The sequence below is a fragment of the Prionailurus bengalensis genome, chromosome E2, assembly GCF_016509475.1.
Source record: "Prionailurus bengalensis isolate Pbe53 chromosome E2, Fcat_Pben_1.1_paternal_pri, whole genome shotgun sequence".
In the NCBI taxonomy this organism is placed as follows: domain Eukaryota; kingdom Metazoa; phylum Chordata; class Mammalia; order Carnivora; family Felidae; genus Prionailurus; species Prionailurus bengalensis.
In genome coordinates this window covers 26317511-26341837 of record NC_057352.1, presented here as the reverse complement: position 1 = coordinate 26341837, position 24327 = coordinate 26317511, and the positions used below count along the sequence as shown (strand labels likewise).

Genomic DNA, 24327 nt, shown 5'->3' with positions numbered 1-24327 from the left:
TACCATGCAATAATGTATATTTTTTACCACACTGTATCCACCATGTTCACCACCATACAACCATGTACACCATAATGTAAACATGGTGTACATGGCTCACCTGGCCACACTTCAATAACCCTGGGTTCCAGGTTTGGATCTGTAACTTTGTGACCTTAGACATGTCATTTCTCTTTGAATCCTTTCCTGTTCTATAAAATGAGGGAATTAAATAAGATACTCTTGATAATCTTAATATTCTCCTAATTCTCTTAATATTCTACCATGTATGTGAGGCACAGGCAATAAATATAAATATAAAACATAAAATCACAGATTTTGAGCTTTATCAGTGAAACAAGAAGAAATCAACTCCTCTTTGCCACAGAGTTATAGGTAGCTTCATGGCTTATCCAGACACATTTGATTAATAAATAAAACATTCTCAAATCTGAGCAAAGGTCTAAAACAATATGTTTGGATCATGTATGTCTTAGGGAAGAAACATTTTTGGAAAGTGATTTTTGATTTTATGATTTTTATTTACACTTGTAAACTTAAATTGTTTTACCTTATAGTCTCTTGTCTTATTTTCATTAGCTAATGAATACTACGGAACATAAAATATTTCATATAGCAACAGAAAAGTAGTAAGTAGAGACCTTTTAATGAATAGCAAGTTAGCCACACCACTAGTTTTAAAAATGCTATAATGCTGCACTAAACATTGAATCTTAATCAGCTTTTATTAGGATAAACATCTAGAATAGAAATTATTAGGTGTTAGGTAAAGGAAACCTTGGTATAGCCAAATGAACAACAACAAAAAAAAAACCCACCATAAAGGGATTTAAGATAATATTTTATAGAAATAGTATGAAAAGTAACATAGGATAAATGTTCGTGACTGCAAAACTGAATATCCAGTAAGGCTGTAAACACATAATAAAGAAAGCCTATGCACAGTTATAGCCAAAGTGTTGGAAATATAATGTTTTCCTCCAGACTTTTCAGGATTCATTTCAGGATTTTATTTTCATTAAAGATAAAGTAATACTGTTTACAAAATAAATTATTTGGAGTAAAATAAAAATAGCATAATATTCATTTAGTTCTTATAATATGTCAGGCATTTTGTTAAGAGCTCTATATACATTATTATTTTATCATATATGACCACTGTAAGTTAGAAATGGTTATCACTACTTAATAGATGAGGAAAGTGAGGCTTAGAGAGATTAATTAAATTGTCCAAGGTCACACAGTTAATCAGTAGAAGAGACTGGTTTTATAGCTGGGCCTATATAATGCAAAGTCACTATACTATGTCACCTTCTTAAAAATTTATCATGTGTATATGTGGTATTCTTTAATCTTCAGGAAGATAATTTGTGCAAAATTTTATGCACCTGCATTTTCGGAAAACAAAATATGAGTCCCCTCTTTTCTTCATTAATTTGAAAAATGAGAGACCAACAAGTGTACATGTTTGTAACTGAGATCTGTATAAATATATACATGATTTAGTAAGTAAGTACTGACTTCCACTCTAAATTTAGAACTTCTGCACCTTGGAAAATAAGCTCTTATTATGACTAAAAATCATTCCTTTCATATTGGCCTTTTCTCCAAAGACTGTCAAAGTAGATCAATCCATTTTAATTGGAATATTAAATGTGCCAGTCTACTTCTCAGATTCAAAGCTTGGGTGTCACTGAAAATGATAAATGTGAAACTGAGTTCTCTTAAGGGTGCTTCAACACACGATCTGCTTTCTCATGATAATTATGCCTTAAATGTAAAATACTGCTTCAAGTACCTGACAAAAAATACTCCTATTTTATTCACCAGTATGATGGCAAAAATACCTGGAACTCTCCCAGGACCTCATGAGTGAACATCACTCCTTGGGAAAGTAGGGGCTCCTGAAGCCCAGTCCTCTGGCTTAGAAGAGGGTGGCTTCTCAAAATATGGGTCATTATATAAGAGGTGGTTAGAATGGGACTAAAGGGTTAAGTTTTTATTCAAAAATCAATAGATGTTTAAAATTTTAATAGACTCAAAATAAGAAAAAAGAGGAGTAGGAAAGTCACAGGTAAGTTCATAAATTTATTTATATTTTTGAAAAAATAAGATTTTTTTTCTTAGAATAAAATACTAGGAATATTGCTAGGCTCAGCAGGTTGGACTAGAGCAGGGGCATAAATTGAGACCAGCAGTAGGCTCACTAAAACAATACTAGATCATAATATTCCTGTACATCTTTATTTTTGACCAAAAGCCTTGCTTTTTTCTTGGATCTGTTTTTCCTCTTTTACATTTCAGTCATAACTTAAAGAAGTCTTCATCTTGTTGATGAAATATTTCATTATATCTCATGTCTATTATTGGAACTTTTAATTTTATTAAGTTCAGTGGGTTAATTAGAATGATGCTATTAAAAGTGTTTGAGCTTTTTTTTTTTTTTCCAATTTAACATTTTTCAGTTCTGGATATTTTTGATCAAGGCATTTGATTTTCATTGCCTCTGGTATAAATACCAGTTGATAGGAAACTCATTTCCCTTAAAGACTACAGACAGTATTACCTGAAGAGAACCTTTGTGTAGCTGTGGCATATGCAAGCTAGGCTTTCATAAGCATTTTTGATGTCTTGACTATTTTATTCTGTTTTATTATGATAATCAAAGAACTTCTGTTCAGTACTCAAATTTATTCCCATGCTTGTAGATAAATTTGGCTTTTTGGTTCCACACAAATACTTTCTTTCTTTGCCAAGCTAATGAAGTAGAGTTTTGTTTCTTTTTTTTTTTTTAATCCTTTAAGTAGAAATTATGTCTAAATCTGGTTAAACTATTTGTGAGCATTAGAATGAACTGAACCAAATAAAACTGAGCCTCATGCAAAATTTCTTTAAATCACCTAAGATTAATAAATAAACCTCTAAAAACTGTGAACAGACATGAAACAAGAATAAAAAAGAGAAGCACGTATAAGTCCATATTGTAGGAGTGCTGTACAATGAGTCTACTAAATTAAGAGAGGCTTATAACCTTTTGTGGATTGGAGCAAACTCAGTTCCTGAACAGATGGTCTTCTACCATTTAGTCACTCTTTAACTCCCTACAATCTGGCTTCTGGGCACACTATCCACTAAAATCACTCAACGGTTACCAACAACCTAGGATCATGGAAGCCAGCAACAGAAGTGCTAGAAGTAGATTTACGAATCAAACCCAGACAAATAATTCTATAGATTAGAGAACTATACCCCAGATATGTTAGTAGACCTTCCCCAGATCACACTGCTGGTGAACCATGCAAGGTCTGAAGACTCTCACCTGAATTTCTGCCAGTGCTGTGCCATACTTCCCAGCCAACTAGGTAGACTGCCTCCTTGAATCGTTGTCTCAGAGTCAAAATCCTCCACATTTTCTCATCCATTGACACTGTTTTACCTTCTTGCTGGATTCCTTTGTTCTGCCCTTTCTTTGAACATCCCTTTATTCCAACATCTGTACTCCCTATACCCTGGCAAAAAACTAAGCCTCACATCTGGCTCTCCAAGAATTGTCTGCTCTCATAGTTTCACTTTCCACCATGAACCATGTTAATAGTAACATAACCTTGTACCTTTTCTTTTAATTAACTGCTTGGTACCTCAATTAACTACCATGTCTACATTGGTACTACCAAAATGCAAATAAAATAGCTAACATTTGTTGAGTTCTTAACTATAAACCAGGAACTGTTCTAAGCTCTTTATCTGTATTAACTCATCTAATCCTTACCATAACTCTATGAGGTACTATTCTGATTTTACATGTAATGAAACTAAGGTACACAGAGGTTAATCAGCTTGCCCAAGCTTGGATTCAAACCCACACATTGTGTTTCCAGAAGCTGTGCTCTTCATTGTTTTGCTAGGCAGAATGTCCAGCAATAAGAAATCTGTTTAGGGGTGGCTGGGTGACTCCATCAGTTAAGCGTCCGACTCTTGATTTCAGCTTAGGTTATGATCTCACAGTTTGTGAGTTTGAGCCCTGCGTTGGGCTCTGTGCTGACAGTGCAGAGCCTGCTTGGGATTCTCTCTCTGCCCCCCTCTCTTTTTCTCTCTGTCCCTCCCCAGCTTGTGCATACTTTCTCTCAAAATAAATAAACTTTTTTTTAAAAAATAAATCTATTTATATTCTCGAATATTAAAATAACATTTTCATATCAGAGTGCTGTTTTCTGTGACTCTTCCTTTGATATTAGAATGGCTTGCTTATATAAAAATTCTGTTTAATTCCACATCTATTTCAAGAAACAAGATCAATTTTTCTCAAATTGGCTTAAAAAAAAAAAAGAATCTCTGCCCCCTCCAACTCCTGGCTAGTCTTATGCTATTACCTGTTACATATGTTAGTTTCAGATAGAATCCTGCAAATCCTGCCAAAAGGAATTAAGTGATTTTTCCTATTTAACCAGAAATATTTTGTATTCTGATTAGTATTAACACACATTTCAAAGTAAAATCCATTTGCTATACAACTCCAGAAACCTACCCCCCAGTTGCTATAAATGGATGTCCTCTAGTTACCTTATTCCCAGTGGACAACTATAATGCAGAATATATTGAATCAGTGAAATGTACATAGTCAGCTGCTTAGTTTCTGCAGTAATCAGACCTCTTCCAAATATGAAGGAGCAGCAAAGGCTGGAACCAAATGGTCATTATCTCACATTAATAGGGTAGAGGCACTGCAGTGTGAACAATGAAAGCTTGCTAGCCTCCTGAAAGTACTTTCCTTTAGATAAGGAAGAGGGAAATCCCTAGGAAAATTACTAATGGTTAGACTTGTGCACTTGGTCTCATCCTAATGCTAGCAGGGAAGAAAAAAGTAACACTTAGGCCCCCTTAATAATTATAAACGTTAAATATAATGTATTCGAGCCCACATTTTGTACTTAATTTTCAGATCATTTCCACAGGCCTAGAGGGCCTAGAGGGGCAGATGCAACTATTTTTCTGTGATGTGATACTGAGGTAGGCTGCTGAGGAAACAAGCTATTTCCTCTATTAATTCCTTTACACCATTACCAAAATCATTGCTTCCAAATGCCTGACACCTCTTCCTCCTTTCCTTCTTCAGTTAACACCTTCATTTTGGTTCTGCTACTTGACAAAAGTGTGACCTTGGAAAAACACTAACCCTCTCTAAGACTCACATTATCTATCTATAAAACTGGTATGATAATATTTATTTCAAAACTATTGAAATAACACATAATACATATAAAATTATTTGAACAGTGCTTATAAACAGTAGGAGCACAAAGAATAGTGGTTATTTTCATTTCTCTCACTTCCTTTTTCTTGCCCTGTCAAAACCAAACTACAGTGATAGAAGACCAAGAAGAATATGATGTATCCTCTATTCTGAGGACCACTGCCAACAGGAAGGCATGTAAATCAACAACTATAATAGTGTGGCAAGTGTTGTAACATGGAGTATGAAAAGGACCATAGGAAAGCAGGCTTAATGGCATAGTTTCCAAACCCATAAGACCTGTTTCCAGGGAGTAATTTATGGGATGACTGGATAATATGGTCTTTTGTATAATTTATCTTTTCCAAATCAAATGTGGCAGAGGAAAGCAAGGTAAGTGAAGCAGACAAGGTCACTCTATTTATAAGAATAAAGGACAGACTAACAGTTTGGGGTAAATTATTTTCTTTCAAATGTTTCTTTATCAGACAATTTGAATAATTTTCACATTTAATTTACTTGGTTTGCATCTACTTGGGGCATCACAACTGCTTAATGAACATCTACTCTACTCAAATCCCAGTGTTAGACTCATCAACCAAGATGTGAAGCAGCAATAGAATGTAGATGGAGAAAAACATATTTAACAAAAATGAGATAAGACTGAAGCATAGGAGGTGAAGTCTAGATTTCTGGTTCTAGACAGCAAAAGTGAGAATTTTCATTCCTCCTCACCTCACAGAAATGACCATATAGATATTTAAAATGAACATAAAAGACTTAAATTACAGCAATGAAAAAAGAAAGAGGGCCATCAAATAAGATACTTCACATTTCTAGTACAAAAGATGGCCAGTGGAAGTGTATTAATGAATAAAGCAGAGCAGAGAAAGTGTATATAACCTATATATACCACCATACCACCAGCTACCAGTATCACCAAATGCTACCACAGCTGTGGGAGCTGACCCACAAATAGAGGGGCTGCAGAGGGGCAGGTACAATGGAGGGCAGATAGGAGAAGTGGGACATGACACAGAACTAATACAAGGCCACAGGAACCAGCTCCATGTCCCTCACAGGAAACCACAGTCAGCAAAAAATCAGGGTTCTCTCTTAATAAACTAAATAAACTGGCTATGGTAAGGTAATGCTTCTAGTGTAAGCAATACCTTCCTTAAAGTAAAGTCCTTTACATTCTTGCATTTAGCAAAGGTGGTGAGGGTCTAATTTGCTCCCCACCGGATTCTTGAGAAACAAAGCTCCCAATCCCATCTTCCTCACCTCTTGTTGAGGTGGTGGGGGAAGGAGACTACTTAATATACTGAGAATAACCAGACTATCATACAATATGTAATTAGATAAATGAAGATCATCAGGTTTGTGACAAAATAAATAGCAGGAAAAAAGAGAAACACCACATTAATGAAACACAAAAATAACCTTGGACATTATGCTTAGTGAAATAAACCAGACACAGGCAAATATTGTACTATTCCTCATATCTTATATGAAGTGCCAAGAAAAGGTAAATTCATAGAGACAGAAAGTAGGATAGAGATTACCAGGGACTAGAGGGAGGGGAGAAGGGGGAATCATCATTTAAAGGTTACAGAGTTTTGTTAGGGATGATGAGAAAGTTTTGAATACAGATAGCAGTGATGGTTACACAACACTGAAATGTATTCAATGCCACTAAACTGTATACTTATTAATGGTTAAAATGAGAAATATTAGGTAATGTATATTGCACCACAGTAATAAAAGAGACTTTAAAAGTCAGTTTGGAAATTGAACAAATGGCACTATGACGACTGAATATCCACATGAAAGAATGAAACTGGATGCCTACCTCACATGGTATACAAAAATTAACTCAAAATGTATCAGAGACCTAAATGTAAGAGCTAAACCAATAAAATTCTTAGAAGAAAACAGACATAAATCTTTTTTTTTTTAAAGTTTATTTATTTTTGAGAGAGAGAGTTGAGAGCAGGGGAGGAGCAGCAAGAGAGATGGGAAAAGAGGATCTGCTCAGACAGCAGTGAGCCTGATGGGAGGCTTTTTTTTGTGTGTGAACATAGGCATAAATCTTGATGACCCTGGATTAGGTGATGGTTTCTAGATATGATACCAATAGCAAAAAACAAAACAAAACAAAACAAAACAAAAAACAGATATATGAAATGAAAAACTTCTGTGCTTCAAATGACACAATCAAGAAATTAGACTGCTAGTCTATGGAATGGGAGAAAATATTTGCAAATCATATAAGGGACTCATATCTAGAATAAAGAACATTTACAACAGAATAATAAAAAGACAAATAACCTAAGTTAAAAATGACCATGGTATCTTAAGAGCCATTTCTCCAAAGAAGATATATATATAAATTGCCGAAAAACACATGAATAGATGCTCAACAACATTAATAACTAGATGAATTCACCAGATGAATAGGTAAATAAAATGCGGTACATCCATATAATGGAATATTATTCAACCATAAAAAGGAATGAAGTACAGACACATGCTACAACATTGAAGAACTTGGGAAACATAATGTGAAGTGAAAAAAGCCAGGCACAAAATACCACATATTATATGAAGCCACTTATATATCTCCAGAATAGGAAAATCCATACAGACAGAAAGTAGATTAGTAGTTGCCTAAGGTTGGTGTAGAGAGAGACAGAGACAGAGAGAGAGAGAGAGGAAAGTTGAGGAAAGTGGAGAATGACTATTAAAGGCTACAGAGTTTCCTTTGGGGATAATGAAAATGTGTAAAATTAATCATGGTGAATATACTAAGTTCCACTGAATTATGCACTTTAAGTTGGTGAATTGGATAATATTAATTATATGTCAATAAAGCTTTAACTAAAAAAATAAATGCTCAATAAATTATAGTCATTATCGTTTTAAAAAATTACTCTGGAGGAAAAAAAGATGATTCAAGGAATAGAAGAAATCTTAACTCTGATTCCTACTCCTAGATAGACTTATGAAGACAGATTATCTACTAAAAGAAAGGGAGGTGGGAACATGATGGCTTAGACTCAATTTTCCCTCCTGCTCTTAATACAACTATTTACCCTACAAATAATTTGATAGATAACGATTAAAGGACTCTGGGAGCTGGGAAGAAGATAGACTGAACTGGCTAAGAACTTCAGAACTTGAGGCAATGCGGTCAGACTCCTGAGATCCCACATATGCTGGGCTAAGCACCACAGAGGCCTGAGGCCTAAAACAACCAACAGGTATAAACAAAAATAAATAAATAAATAAACACAAGAACAATAAAAGTCTAATTGTTCTGGCTACAGGACTCAGAAATACGAAGCACAACAGAGACTGAGTTGGGAGATCCAACCCTAGCTCCTCAACTGAGCTCCCAACCAGTTAGTTGGCCAATTCACCTTTTTCAGCAGGAGATTCAAAGCTGTAGTGGACCCACCCAACCTCTGCTTCACACTGGGTCACCGGTGGGCCGGTATGACTGTAGCATCAACAAAGAAGCCCCAGTGAACTGTCCTGATGTCTGCTCTGTAAATTGGGCTTCCATGGGCAGTCCAATTCACCTGCAGTAGCAGTAGCAAAGCTCTGAGAGCCATCTCAAAACCCACTGCACAACCAGCACACCAGCAGACAGTCTGATCTGCCTGCAGCAGCAGCTTCACAGCAGTGACAAGCCTACTCAACCCCTGTTCCACATCTGGGGAACCAGTAAGTAGGCTGATCCACCCACATCAGCTGAGCTTGGTGTCTCCTAGTCTTCAACTCAGTGGCCAGGGAGAAATGGCATATTACCTATAAAACACAAATCTAAAGGATGTATCAACTGTAACTAGGAGGCCAAAGAAAGCACAATAATTCTCAGTGCTAAAAGAAAACAACTGTCAAACAAAAATTCTGGGTCTATGCTTTAGGAATGAGGGGAAATAAAGACATTGTCAGACAAAAGAAAACTAAGAATTATGTTGCTAGCAGACCTACTCATAAATAATGTCTAACAAACAGCTATTAGGGGCACCTGTGTGGCTTAGTTGGTTGAGCATCTGACTTCAGTTCAGGTCATGATCTCACAGTTTTCGAGTTCAAGCCCCACATTGGACTCATTGCTATGAGCGCAGAGCCCACTTCAGATCCTCTTTCCCCCCTCTCTCTGCCCCTCCCCTGCTTGCGCTCTCTCACAAAGAAATAAAACATTAAAAAAAATAAAATAAAAAATTAAAATAAATAATTTTAAAAAGCTATTAAACAGAAAGAAAATAATAACAGAAAAAGGCTAAGACATTCAGAAAGGAAACAACAGTTGAATGGTAAAAGTTGAGATAAGCACAATAGACTTTTACCTCAGGAATATCTTCAATCAAATTTTATGGTTGAAGCAAAACTTTTGACACAATCTGATATGCTGCTCAATAAACACAGAAGAAATACTTTAAAAAGTAAAAAAAAGGAAAGAAAACTAAATGGATGTAAGGTTTCTACACTCAAACAAAAATATTGATATTAGTAGGACTTTCGATAACTATGTATATGGTAATTCCTGGAAGAACCACTAAGAAAATTTAAGAAATCAATATACTAAAAGTAATTATAAATAAATCAAAATGGAATTCTAAAAAAAGTTCAACTACCCACAAGATGTCCTTCAATGAGTGAATGGTTGAACAGTGGTATGGTCACACTGTGACATACTACTCAGCAATACACAGGACCAACTTGATATATTGCAACAGCTTGGACTTATCTCTTTGGAGTGAAGAAAGCCAATCTAAAAGGTAATATACCATACAGTTCCATTTATATAACATTATGAAATGACAAAACTATAAAATGGAGAACGGATTAGTGATTGCCTAGGGTTAAGGAGGGCAGTGAGGGAGTGGGTGTGGTTATAAAAGGGTAACACAAGGAAGTCTTAGGATGATAAGGTAATGGTACATTTTAGTACCATTGATTCTGGTGGTGGTTACACAAAGTTACATATGTAATGAAAATGGATATAGCTATATACACACAGATACGAATGAGTGTACATATATAACAAAATGTGAATAAGCTCTATGAATTGTATTAATGTTAATTTCTGGTTTTCATGTTGCACTACAGTTACATAAGATGTTAACATTGTGGAACGGTAATGAAGGGTTCACAGGCCCTCTCTGGACATTTCTTTGCAATTTCTTGTGGATCTACACTTACTTCAAAATTAAAAGTTAAAAACGTATTAAATTAACACCTCAAAATTTTTTGATTCTCTAAATTTTGAATAATTGTGGCAATAATTTTAAACAAAAAACAAGGAATCTATGAAATAATAATCAGAGAACAAAGATGAGGTATTAGAAATTTTAAAAAGACTTTGAAAAAAATTCAACAGAACAGCTGGAACAAAAAGTTGAGGAAGAGTCTCTGAAAAAAAAAAAATCCAAAAACCAAACCAAACAAAAACCAAAAGAAATAGAAACCATTTGGATAAAAGGGAAGAGATTCAGGGGACCACTCCTATAGGACTAGGATCTGACTAATAAAAGAGCCCTAACAGAAAAAAAAAATAGAAAAAATAAAGAAATAATTTAAGAAAATCTCCCACAGCTGAATAAAGTCACAAATTGAAAGGGCCCAAGTGCGAAGCAGAACAAATCCCCATTTAACACACAGAAAAACAATTTCCCATGAAACACCAAAAATAAAGACAAGTTTCCAAAAGGATATGATGCCAAAAATGTAGTTTTATTACAATGTTTAGGGTAACAAAGGTGATACATAAAATAACTAAAAATAACTAGTAAATATTAGGAGAGTAAGATGGAAAGGAGGTTGAGGTATGCAAATGACCTTTCAAAACAAAGAAACAACAGACACTGTGCAATGGTAAAATATCAAGCAAAAAGAGTTACAAATACATTATTCAGAAGTTTTGAGACAGAGGTGAAAATAGATATGGTTCTTAAATAAATGTTTTTCTGGAGATAAAGAAGTGGCAGAATGCCTGATATTCCCAATACAATGTTATGCAATTGCACTGTAATCTCAACTGCATTATTTCACTTTTCAAAATATGCATTTATACAATTTTTATATATATTCAAAACAAAAGGCACTGTCTGGGTCTTGGATTTTAAGGATTCTGACTGAAAAGAGGCCATTTTCAGTTGGGATGAAGGTTGCACTGAGTGTAGAGGCCTGGAAGTGGGTGAACCCCGAGTGTTATATTAGATCAGCAAGTCTGCTGAGACTGTAGAACAGGAAGGTTGGGAGAAATTTGGAGAAACTTCAAGATACAGGTGAAAAACAAGGTATTGAGTGCTGTGTAGGGCCTCAAATGTCAAGATATGGAGTTTACAGGAGAGTTGCGGCAAGATGGCGGCTTAGGAGGACGCTGGGCTCACCGCACGTCCTGCTGATCACTTAGATTCCATCTACACCTGCCTAAATAACCCAGAAAACCGCCAGAGGATTAGCAGAACAGAGTCGCCGGAGCCAAACACAGACGAGAGGCCCACGGAAGAGGGTAGGAAGGGCGGCGAGGCGGTGCGCGCTCTACGGACTGGCGGGAGGGAGCCGGGGCGGAGGGGCGGCTCGCAGGCCAAGCAGAGCCCCCGAGTCTGGCTTGCAAAAGCGGAGGGGCCGGGCGGACTGTGTTCCCACAGCAAGCGTGACTTAGCGTCTGGGAGGTCATAAGTTAACAGCTCTGCTCCGAAAGCGGGAAGGCTGGAGGACAAAGGGAGGGAGAGCTGCTGAGCCCCCGGGTGACAGAGCTCAGTTTGGTGGGGAACAAAGGCGCTCGCCAGCGCCATCTCCCCCGCCCATCCCCCAGCCGAAATCCCAAAGGGAACCGGTTCCTGCCAGGGAACTTGCTCGCTCCGCGCAAACGCCCAACTCTGCGCTTCTGCGGAGCCAAACCTCTGGCAGCGGATCTGACTCCCTCCCGCTGCCACAGGGCCCCTACTGAAGTGGATCACCTAAGGAGAAGCAAGCTAAGCCTGCCCCTCCTGCCCCCGAGCACCTTGCCTACCCACCCCAGCTAATACGCCAGATCCCCAGCATCACAAGCCTGGCAGGGTGCAAGTAGCCCAGACGAGCCACACCACCCCACAGTGAATCCCGCCCCTAGGAGAGGGGAAGAGAAGGCACACACCAGTCTGACTGTGGCCCCAGCGGTGGGCTGGGGGCAGACATCAGGTCGGACTGCGGCCCCGCCCACCAACTCCAGTTATACACCACAGCACAGGGGAAGTGCCCTGCAGGTCCTCACCATGCCAGGGACTATCCAAAATGACCAAGCGGAAGAACTCCCCTCAGAAGAATCTCCAGAAAATAACAACAGCTAATGAGCTGATCAAAAAGGATTTAAATAATATAACAGAAAGTGAATTTAGAATAATAGTCATAAAATTAATCGCTGGGCTTGAAAACAGTATACAGGACAGCAGAGAATCTCTTGCTACAGAGATCAAGGGACTAAGGAACAGTCACGAGGAGCTGAAAAACGCTTTAAACGAAATGCATAACAAAATGGAAACCACCACAGCTCGGCTTGAAGAGGCAGAGGAGAGAATAGGTGAACTAGAAGATAAAGTTATGGAAAAAGAGGAAGCTGAGAAAAAGAGAGATAAAAAAATCCAGGAGTATGAGGGGAAAATTAGAGAATTAAGTGATACACTAAAAAGAAATAATATACGCATAATTGGTATCCCAGAGGAGGAAGAGAGAGGGAAAGGTGCTGAAGGGGTACTTGAAGAAATCATAGCTGAGAACTTCCCTGAACTGGGGAAGGAAAAAGGCATTGAAATCCAAGAGGCACAGAGAACTCCCTTCAGACGTAACTTGAATCGATCTTCTGCACGACATATCATAGTGAAACTGGCAAAATACAAAGGATAAAGAGAAAATTCTGAAAGCAGCAAGGGGTAAACGTGCCCTCACATATAAAGGGAGACCTATAAGACTCGTGACTGATCTCTCTTTTGAAACTTGGCAGGCCAGAAAGAATTGGCACGAGATTTTCAGGGTGCTAGACAGAAAAAATATGCAGCCAAGAATCCTTTATCCAGCAAGTCTGTCATTTAGAATAGAAGGAGAGATAAAGGTCTTCCCAAACAAACAAAAACTGAAGGAATTTGTCACCACTAAACCAGCCCTACAAGAGATCCTAAGGGGGACCCTGTGAGACAAAGTCCCAGAGACATCACTATAAGCATAAAACATACAGACATCACAATGACTCTAAACCCGTATCTTTCTATAATAACACTGAATGTAAATGGATTAAATGCGCCAACCAAAAGACATAGGGTATCAGAATGGATAAAAAAACAAGACCCATCTATTTGCTGTCTACAAGAGACTCATTTTAGACCTGAGGACACCTTTAGATTGAGAGTGAGGGGATGGAGAACTATTTATCATGCGACTGGAAGCCAAAAGAAAGCTGGAGTAGCCATACTTATATCAGACAAACTAGACTTTAAATTAAAGGCTGTAACAAGAGATGAAGAAGGACATTATATAATAGTTACAGGGTCTATCCATCAGGAAGAGCTAACAATTATAAATGTCTATGCACCGAATACCGGAGCCCCCAAATATATAAAACAATTACTCATAAACATAAGCAACCTTATTGATAAGAATGTGGTAATTGCAGGGGACTTTAATACACCACTTACAGAAATGGATAGATCATCTAGACACATGGTCAATAAAGAAACAAGGGCCCTGAATGAGACATTGGATCAGATGGACTTGACAGATATATTTAGAACTCTGCATCCCAAAGCAACAGAATATACTTTCTTCTCGAGTGCACATGGAACATTCTCCAAGATAGATCATATACTGGGTCACAAAACAGCCCTTCATAAGTTTACAAGAATTGAAATTATACCATGCTTACTTTCAGACCACAATGCTATGAAGCTTGAAATCAACCACAGAAAAAAGTCTGGAAAACCTCCAAAAGCATGGAGGTTAAAGAACACCCTACTAACGAATGAGTGGGTCAACCAGGCAATTAGAGAAGAAATTAAAAAATATATGGAAACAAACGAAAATGAAAATACAACAATCCAAACGCTTTGGGACGCAGCAAAGGCAGTCCTGAGAGGAAAATACATTGCAATCCAGGCCTATCTCAAGACACAAGAAAAATCCCAAATACAAAATCTAACAGCACACCTAAAGGAACTAGAAGCAGAACAGCAAAGGCAGCCTAAGCCCAGCAGAAGAAGAGAAATAATAAAGATCAGAGCAGAAATAAACAATATAGAAACTAAAAAAACTGTAGAGCAGATCAACGAAACCAAGAGTTGGTTTTTTGAAAAAATAAACAAAATTGACAAACCCCTAGCCAGGCTTCTCAAAAAGAAAAGGGAGATGACCCAAATAGATAAAATCATGAATGAAAATGGAATTATTACAACCAATCCCTCAGAGATACAAACAATTATCAGGGAATACTATGAAAACTTATATGCCAACAAATTGGACAACCTGGAAGAAATGGACAAATTCCTGAACACCCACACTCTTCCAAAACTCAATCAGGAGGAAATAGAAAGCTTGAACACACCCATAACCAGCGAAGAAATTGAATCGGTTATCAAAAATCTCCCAACAAATAAGAGTCCAGGACCAGATGGCTTCCCAGGGGAGTTCTACCAGACGTTTAAAGCAGAGATAATACCTATCCTTCTCAAGCTATTCCAAGAAATAGAAAGGGAAGGAAAACTTCCAGACTCATTCTATGAAGCCAGTATTACTTTGATTCCTAAACCAGACAGAGACCCAGTAAAAAAAGAGAACTACAGGCCAATATCCCTGATGAATATGGATGCAAAAATTCTCAATAAGATACTAGCAAATCGAATTCAACGGCATATAAAAAGAATTATTCACCATGATCAAGTGGGATTCATTCCTGGGATGCAGGGCTGGTTCAACATTCGCAAATCAATCAACGTGATACATCACATTAACAAAAAAAGAGAGAAGAACCATATGATCCTGTCAATCGATGCAGAAAAGGCCTTCGACAAAATCCAGCACCCTTTCTTAATAAAAACCCTTGAGAAAGTCGGGATAGAAGGAACATACTTAAAGATCATAAAAGCCATTTATGAAAAGCCCACAGCTAACATCATCCTCAACGGGGAAAAACTGAAAGCTTTTTCCCTGAGATCAGGAACACGACAAGGATGCCCACTCTCACCGCTGCTGTTTAACATAGTGCTGGAAGTTCTAGCATCAGCAATCAGACAACAAAAAGAAATCAAAGGCATCAAAATTGGCAAAGATGAAGTCAAGCTTTCGCTTTTTGCAGATGACATGATATTATACATGGAAAATCCGATAGACTCCACCAAAAGTCTGCTAGAACTGATACAGGAATTCAGCAAAGTTGCAGGATACAAAATCAATGTACAGAAATCAGTTGCATTCTTATACACTAACAATGAAGCAACAGAAAGACAAATAAAGAAACTGATCCCATTCACAATTGCACCAAGAAGCATAAAATACCTAGGAATAAATCTAACCAAAGATGTAAAGGATCTGTATGCTGAAAACTATAGAAAGATTATGAAGGAAATTGAAGAAGATTTAAAGAAATGGAAAGACATTCCCTGCTCATGGATTGGAAAAATAAATATTGTCAAAATGTCAATACTACCCAAAGCTATCTACACATTCAATGCAATCCCAATCAAAATTGCACCAACATTCTTCTCGAAACTAGAACAAGCAATCCTAAAATTCATATGGAACCACAAAAGGCCCCGAATAGCCAAAGGAATTTTGAAGAAGAAGACCAAAGCAGGCGGCATCACAATCCCAGACTTTAGCCTGTACTACAAAGCTGTCATCATCAAGACAGCATGGTATTGGCACAAAAACAGACACATAGACCAATGGAGTGGAATAGAAACCCCAGAACTAGACCCACAAACGTATGGCCAACTCATCTTTGACAAAGCAGGAAAGAACATCCAATGGAAAAAAGACAGCCTCTTTAACAAATGGTGCTGGGAGAACTGGACAGCAACATGCAGAAGGTTGAAACTAGACCACTTTCTCACACCATTCACAAAAATAAACTCAAAATGGATAAAGGACCTAAATGTGAGACAGGAAACCATCAAAACCTTAGAGGAGAAAGCAGGAAAAGACCTCTCTGACCTCAGCCGTAGCAATCTCTTACTCGACACATCCCCAAAGGCAAGGGAATTAAAAGCAAAAGTGAATTACTGGGACCTTATGAAGATAAAAAGCTTCTGCACAGCAAAGGAAACAACCAACAAAACTAAAAGGCAACCAACGGAATGGGAAAAGATATTCGCAAATGACATATCGGACAAAGGGCTAGTATCCAAAATCTATAAAGAGCTCACCAAACTCCACACCCAAAAAACAAATAACCCAGTGAAGAAATGGGCAGAAAACATGAATAGACACTTCTCTAAAGAAGACATCCGGATGGCCAACAGGCACATGAAAAGATGTTCAGCGTCGCTCCTTATCAGGGAAATACAAATCAAAACCACACTCAGGTATCACCTCACGCCAGTCAGCATGGCCAAAATGAACAAATCAGGAGACTATAGATGCTGGAGAGGATGTGGAGAAACGGGAACCCTCTTGCACTGTTGGTGGGAATGCAAATTGGTGCAGCCACTCTGGAAAGCAGTGTGGAGGTTCCTCAGAAAATTAAAAATAGACCTACCCTATGACCCAGCAATAGCACTGCTAGGAATTTATCCAAGGGATACAGGAGCACTGATGCATAGGGCCACTTGTACCCCAATGCTCATAGCAGCACTCTCAACAATAGCCAAATTATGGAAAGAGCCTAAATGTCCATCAACTGATGAATGGATAAAGAAATTGTGGTTTATATACACAATGGAATATTACGTGGCAATGAGAAAAAATGAAATATGGCCTTTTGTAGCAACGTGGATGGAACTGGAGAGTGTGATGCTAAGTGAAATAAGCCATACAGAGAAAGACAGATACCATATGGTTTCACTCTTATGTGGATCCTGAGAAACTTAACAGGAACCCATGGGGGAGGGGAAGGAAAAAAAAAAAAAAAGAGGTTAGAATGGGAGAGAGCCAAAGCATAAGAGACTGTTAAAAACTGAGAACAAACTGAGGGTTGATGGGGGGTGGGAGGGAGGAGAGGGTGGGTGATGGGTACTGAGGAGGGCACCTTTTGGGATGAGCACTGGGTGTTGTATGGAAACCAATTTGTCAATAAATTTCAGAAAAAAAAAAAAAGATATGGAGTTTACACTATATCCTGAGGAGAGTAGGAAGTCATGGAAGGTTTTATGCAGGAATCCACTAATAGACACAGGTGTTACAAGATCATGTGTTCTCAAGCACAGAGAATAAACAGAGAGACTGGAGACAGAGAGAGATTATAAAAACCATGCCACTGAGTAGTAATGAAGTCTAAGCAATACATGGCAGTGGGGATGAATAAGAAGAGACCAATATGAATGATACTGTGAAGGCAGAGACAATGTAAGAACCATCTGGACAGAAGAGCTACTGGCATGAGAAGGGACTACTGAAGGCAATGTCCTTATCCAAGACAATGACCATGGAAAGAATGGCAGATTTGAAGAGAGAAGGTAACACATTTGGCATTAGAAATATTGTGTTTTTGCTCATCATCACTTATCAGGGAAATGCAAATCAAAACTACAATGAGATACCACCTCATACCTGTCAGAATGGCTAAAATCAAAAACACAAGAAACAAGAGGTGTTGGGAAGGATGTGGAGAAAAAGGAACACTCATGTTCTGTTGGTGGGATTGAAACTGGTATAGCCACAGTTTGGAGGTTCCTCAAAAAGTTAATAGAACTACCTTATGATCCGGCAATCACACTACTGGGTAGTTACCCCAAAATACAAAAACACTAATTCAAAGGGATACATACATCCCTATAAAGCAGCATTATTTACAATAGCCAAATTATGGAAGCAGCCCAAGTGTCCATTGACTGATGAATGGATAAAGAAGATGTGTTATATATACACACAATGGAATATTATCTAGCAATAAAAAAGACATGGATGGAGCTAGAGAGTATAATGCTAAGCGAAATAAGTTAGACAAACACAAATACCATATTATTTCACTCATATGTGGAATATAAGAAACAAAAAACAAGCAAAGGAAAAAAAATGAGAGCAAGAGAGAGACTAAAAGCAAGAAAGAGACTCGTAACTGTAGAGAACAATCTGATGGTTACCAGAGTGGAGGGTGGGGGGATGGGTTAAATTGGTGATGGATATTAATGAAGGCACTTGTGATGAATACTGGGTGTTGTATGTAAGTGTTGAATCACTATATTGTACACCTGAAACTAATATAACATTGTATGTTAACTAACTAGAATTAAAACCTTAAAAAAGTTAATTCATAAAAAAAGAAATGTGTTTCATTAAAAAAAATTTTTTTAATGTTTATTTATTTTTGACAGAGAGAGAGAGAGGCAGAGCATGAGCAGGGGAGGGGCAGAGAGAGAGGGAGGCCCAGAATCTGAAGCAGGCTCCAGGCTCTGAGCTGTCAGCACTGAGCCCGACACGGGGCTCGAACTCACAGACCACGAGACCATGACCTGAGCCAAAGTCAGACGCTCAACTGATGAGCCACCCAGGCGCCCCTAAAAGTGTTTCATTTTTAAACGACCTCATTGATATACGATTGACATCCAAAAAGGTGTATATATTTAATGTATACAACTGGATGAGAAGAAACAAGTATACATCCAGAAATACTGGGTTTTAAATACTAGATCTGTGTGGAGAGATGATCATTAAGTAGTTGGAAATTCAAGGTTACATATTAGGAATCTAAATTAGATTCTAATTAGATCTAATTAGAGATCTAAAATTAGAGACATCTGCATGAGAAGTCCACTATTTCCCATGACACACCTTCCTCCCACACATACCTGCAAGCACACTCAGTCAAGTTAAACATTGACTACCTTCTATATAACAGGTGTTATGATATTATGACGATACTGAAGCTACAAAAATAAATTAAACGTGGTCTCTGACCTGTGGGAACTTACATACTAAGATCTCCAAAAGGTGGGGTTTTGGGGGAGGGGCTGTCAAAAGCTCACAATATCATCAAGCATATATGCTATTGTTTACAATGCTTTTCTTTCTACTCCTCTAAACTTGCTTATAAAAGGGGATTTGTTTCATTCTCTAAGTAACAGCAAAAGAAAACAGCAATTTCTGACTAGTAAGCAAGTAGTGGGGAGGGTCATCCCAGATGATACCATGTTTTTCCAACCCAAGTTTTTGTTTTTGTTTTTAAGTTTATTTGTTTATTTTGAGAGAAAGAGTGAGAGCAGAGAAGGGGCAGAGAGACAGGGAGAGAGAGAGATTCCGAACCAGGCTCTGCACTGACAGTGCAGAGTCCGACACAGGGCTTGAACCCACAGACCATGAAATCATGACCTGAGCCAAAATCAAGACTAAGATGCTTAACCAATGGAGTCATCCAGGTGCCTTTCCAACCCCAGTCTTAAACACAGGTAGAAAAGTACTTCCCTTTTATGAAATTAGTTTGCTATTATGGTATTTCTACAAAAATCAACAGCTCTCAATTTAGTCCTCAATGTTTCAGGTTTGTAATTTGCCAATAGCCCTATGTATACTTGGAGTAGACAATTCTACAGTTCTGGCACACTCCCTGCTTACTGGATTCTGGAAACTTCCTTCTGCCATAAACTTTCTGTGAAGGAATGAGTTGATTCAGTAGTCCTGAGCTGTTCAAACTCTGAACATTCCCAAGAAAGCTATATTTGAAAGCTGGCTTCTTGGAATGTCCTGTCAGAGAAGAGTGTTTTTGCATGCTTAATTATGGCACTGGGCCATCCTGTTCCAGTTTGTCCAGATGGTTTATGCTAACAATGTGATTTATGGTGAACATCTGTTTTTTTCCTCTGGGGAGCTAGAGCTTGAATAGCCAAGGTCAAACCTGCAGGTTCTACATGCCTACATGACTGACCCTCAATAAAAACTGGACAGTCAAGCTTAAGCAGTTGGTTGGCAACACTTTGCAACTTTTACACATTGTTGCTGGGTAACTGTGTCTCACATAACTCCACTGGGAATGAACACTGGGAAGCTTATGACTGGTTTCCTCAAGACTTGCCCTGTGTGCCTCTGCTGATTTTACCCTGTATCCTTTCACTGTAATAAACCATAAGTGTAAGTATCACAGCTTCTGAGTCCTGTGAGTTCATCTAGTGAATCACTGAGGCAAAGGATAAATGGGGACCCCTGATATATCTTCCTTCAAAGTCAGGGATTTCTCTCATTTTCAGAAATTGTCTGAACTCTACTACTCTCTCTCTAATTTTTTTCATCATTTGGCAGGGTTTGAAGCACCTGGTCAAAGTCTGACCTGGTCAATAATGACCAAGAGGTCTCTAACATCAACCTTCAAAGCAGAGGGCTATGTCTGACCTCTTTATTTCATCAGTCCATGCCATCCAGTCCCAGCAATGGACAAGGTCATGCCTGGTCTTGGCTACTGCTTAAATTGCTGAGAAAGTGGCAACGGCCCCTCACCATTTTATTTTATTAAAAAAATTTTTTTTAATGTTTATTTTTGAGAGAGAAAGAGAAAGCAGGAGAGGGAAAGGTCCAGAAAGAGGGAGACAGAGGATCTGAAGTAGGCTCTGTACAGTGAGCACAGAGTTCGATGCAGAGCTCAAACTCACAAACCATGAGATCATGACCTGAGCTGAAATCAAAAGTTGGTTGGTCACTTAACCAACTGAGCCAGCCAGGTGCCCTGACACCTCACCATTTTATATATCACCAAGCTGCAACCAGGGTGGGGCATTATGGTTCCCAGCAATTTTCTGCTGTTAATCCTTGAATCATCTCCTTCTCAGGGACTGTACCCAACTCTGCACAGATGTGATCCCCATGAAGCTGCAGGAGAGAAGCCCTTGTCCTTACCCTATAGCAAGTCTTGTATGTAGGAATGTGGCTCCACCTGGGAGGCATGGCACAGATTATTTAGTAGCAACATTAGAAACTGTTTTCAATATAAGAAATAGAGTGAATTCTCCATAAAATCCACTCTCACTCACTTGTACTCTGATAAGCTTCCTTGAGTAAGAAAGAAAGAGTTGGAGGTATACTGTATGTCAAAAATTACACATAACCCACAGCCTTCATTATATGTATCAAGCATGAAATAGCTGTTCAAATTGTTGATTTTGTTAGATATGTGATTTTATGCTCTCTAGCTCCTGTCCCCACAACTCAAATCTGTGACCTATTACTTTATTTTCTAAGAAAAGTCTTTGAGATTTCATTACCCTAGAGAAGTGGGTCACACATGTGAAATGCTATGTAAATGATAAATACTAGTCTTCAAATGGCTCAGTCACAGCACTGTGTAATATGAAGTTAAATGTATTCTCTATTTTACCATTTCTTCAAGTGAAATTGTGTATCTCAAATCTGTACAGAATGTATACTTGTAGTGTACTGACATGAGCGGTAATGAGGCCAAATCCTCACCTTACACAGGAGTCAACAGGGCAGTGACAAATTTCTAACACGTATTAACAGAAGGATTTTATGTTCTTGAGAAAATCTTAACATTTATTTATAAGTCTCCCAAATAGCTTCTCATCTATAAACCATTCAGAGTAATTACATATTTTGTTGAAGAGCAGCAAAAGAATCAGAGAAATAGTGTGATAGAATCTAATGGACCTGGCTGGCTTTCTCATTCTGTCATTAAAACAAGCATTTGTGTGTGTGTGTGTGTGTGTGTGTGTGTGTGTGTGTGTGTGTGTTACATGCATATGCATGTTTGTTTTTTTTTTTTAAATAAAAGGAGCATTTTTGATTTCATAAGCATATATTCCGGAAGTGCTGATGCTATTCTTGTTAAATAAATGTTAACTGCTTGGAATCCCAGGCACACACTCAGGTTCATTCCCTCTCTCCTCAGGCAGTTTCCATAATCTACAACATTTTCATTTTAACAGTCCTCATTACTGGTATCATTTAATACTTGAGGGTTTGCTCAAATCAACATCAATCTTGCTGATCCTGCAAACACTTATTTTGTTGACACAACACAGTCTGAATCCATAGCTACTAAATGTAAAAAAAAATTTAAATTATTCCTTCACCAAACATGTCACCAAGTACTAAGAACAACTCTGTCAGTTACTCAGTGCTGTCATAGAGACACAGCAATGGAGAGACATTAAGCACAGGGCCTTTCATGGGACCCCACTACCTTCAATAATAATGCCATCGCATCTGTCCCCTTGCCTACCCATACACACTGCATCCTCCCAAAGACATTTATCACCTTAAACTCAACCACTGTGAAGATGAAAGTGTTTGCCTGGAAGACATCTTGTTGGACACATTTGACTCGTATTTCTTCATTAACAAATAATCCTTTGCCACAAGTAAATCTTAAATAACCAGAAAAGGGAAAAGCCTTGCCTTCAAAAAAAGCAATAAAAACCCATTCAGAATAAAATTTCTTTTAAAATTAACTTTTAAATGTCTTTAGATGAGTCTAAATTAAGGAAAAAAAATATCTTTACTTGATTGGAAAACCTCATGCTCACGTTGCGTTGATTCTGTAGTGGGATATAGCGCTGGACAGGATCAATGTCTTTAGGACTGATTAATTCATCAGCTGAAAAAAACAGAAGAGAAATGACATTATCAAAAATGCATCTACACACTTTATAAGCCAACTAGACCTAATGACCTAATAGACACTTCATCCAACAAGACCAGAATATATATACTCCTCGATGCACATAGAACATCTTCCATATATGAGGCCATATAGAACAATCCTCAATAAATTTAAAGAATTAAAATTCTATAAAGTATGATTCTGACCACAAAAGAATGAAATTAGAATTCAATAAACAGGAGAAGTTTCAGAAATTCACAAATATGTGGAAACTAAATAACACACCATAACTAATGTGTCAAAGAAGAAAACAAATGGGAAATAAGAAGATACTTTCTAATACATGTTCTGATAAGATGATTGAAAATGAAGACAAAATATGCCAAAATTTATGGATGTAACTAAAGCAATGCTAGGAAGGAAATCTGGAGCTGTAAATGCCCATATTAAACAAGGGAAAAAAATTTCAAATCCACAACCTATCTTTCCATCTTCAGACAGTGGACAAAACTGAGAAAACTAAATCAAAAGCAAGCAGAAGGAAGGAAATAATAAAGATTAGAGTGGAAATTAATGAAATAGAATGTGGAAAAACAGAAGAGAATAATAAATAAAACTAAAAGTAGATTCCTGAAAAACTCAAAAGCTGACAAACCTTTAGCTAGACTGACAAAGAAAAAAAGAAAAAAGACTCAAATTACTAAATCAGGAATGGAAATTAAGAATATCCTTAAGGATTACAAGAGAATACTATGAACAAATGTATGCCAATAATTTAGATAACCAAGATGGATATGAATAAATTCCTAGAAATATACACATTACAAAAAGACTAACTCAAAAAAGAATAGGAAATATGAACAGATTTACAACAAGCAACTGAAACCTTCTGGGGCGGAGGGTGGGGGGGAAAGGGGGTGGGGGGGGGTGGTGAGAAGCAAAAGACCAGGACCTGATGGCTTCACTGGTGAATTCTACCAAACAGTTAAAGAAGAAGTAAAACCAATCTTTCACAAACGTTTCCAAAATAGTAGGGGAAATACTTCCCAACTCATTCTAAGAGGCCAGTATTACCCTAATAAAAAAATTATATTCACCACAAGAAAATTACAAATCCAAATCTCTTCTGAATATAGATAGAAAAATCCTCAACAACAAAAAAATAGTAGCAAACTAAATCCATTAACATATAAAAAAGATTACACACAATGACCAAGTGGGATTTATCCCACAAGTGCAAGGATAACTCAACTTCCCCAAATCAATTATTGTAGTAATACAATATCAACAGAATAAAGGACAAAAAAAAAAAACCCCACAAAATCATCTCAGTAGACACAGAAAATACATTTGA

The 24327-nt window shown here is 37.7% G+C and overlaps 1 protein-coding gene across 8 annotated transcripts in view; it reads right to left on the bottom strand.

Moving 5' to 3' along the window:
* Positions 1-24327, bottom strand: part of PHKB (phosphorylase kinase regulatory subunit beta) — a 276065-nt gene that overhangs the window by 73823 nt on the left and 177915 nt on the right. For all 8 annotated transcript variants that reach the window (XM_043600811.1, XM_043600810.1, XM_043600812.1 and 5 more), the window contains one exon: positions 22873-22967. In XM_043600811.1, the coding sequence (XP_043456746.1) occupies positions 22873-22967 (95 nt within the window). The remainder of the gene's footprint in view (positions 1-22872; positions 22968-24327) is intronic.